Genomic DNA, 533 nt, shown 5'->3' with positions numbered 1-533 from the left:
GAAATCCTCGTACACTAACCTTGTAAAGTGCCCTAATTTATTCACACTCTCTTTCTGGATTGCCATAATGCTGCTCCATTAAAGCCCGCTGTGCTGGTGTTGCTCTTTGAAGTGCTACAACAGACAGCCAGGTACACTTGCCCTCTGCTATGTCTGTTCCAACCTTGCCTGTGACTGATGGATCACCAAAGCAGTCTAGATAATCATCTTGTACCTAGAAATGAATAAGAACAAGAATTTAAATACTGTTTAAAATAATTTTTGTAATAAAGCAGTCTGAAAATATTCCAATAAATCGTAATTAAACAGAAACAGTAGACAAGTTTTCTAGTATAACTCACTTGGAAAAAGTGTCCCATTTCAACCAGGATTGTCCTTGCTTGACGATGGAGTTCCCGATCTGTGATGTCAGCCTGGGTTGATGCATCGAAAAGATTACTACCATAAAGAAGACTCATTTTTTATTTAACATTTGCACATGAACACAATTAGCCTTATACTGCCATGCAGCTAAGTATAGCTATAATCAATAC

The 533-nt window shown here is 37.7% G+C and overlaps 1 protein-coding gene across 1 annotated transcript in view; it reads right to left on the bottom strand.

Moving 5' to 3' along the window:
- Positions 1–533, bottom strand: part of LOC119586416 (farnesyl pyrophosphate synthase-like) — a gene marked incomplete at its 5' end in the record, with an annotated part of 16,252 nt that overhangs the window by 6,210 nt on the left and 9,509 nt on the right. Inside the window, 2 exon segments of the mRNA XM_037935138.1 lie at positions 20–214; positions 342–413. Coding sequence (XP_037791066.1) covers positions 38–214; positions 342–413 — 249 coding nt within the window.

This window comes from Penaeus monodon, chromosome 21 (assembly GCF_015228065.2).
Source record: "Penaeus monodon isolate SGIC_2016 chromosome 21, NSTDA_Pmon_1, whole genome shotgun sequence".
In the NCBI taxonomy this organism is placed as follows: domain Eukaryota; kingdom Metazoa; phylum Arthropoda; class Malacostraca; order Decapoda; family Penaeidae; genus Penaeus; species Penaeus monodon.
Note: the sequence above shows the minus strand (reverse complement) of the source record. Positions and strands in the feature narration are given on the sequence as shown.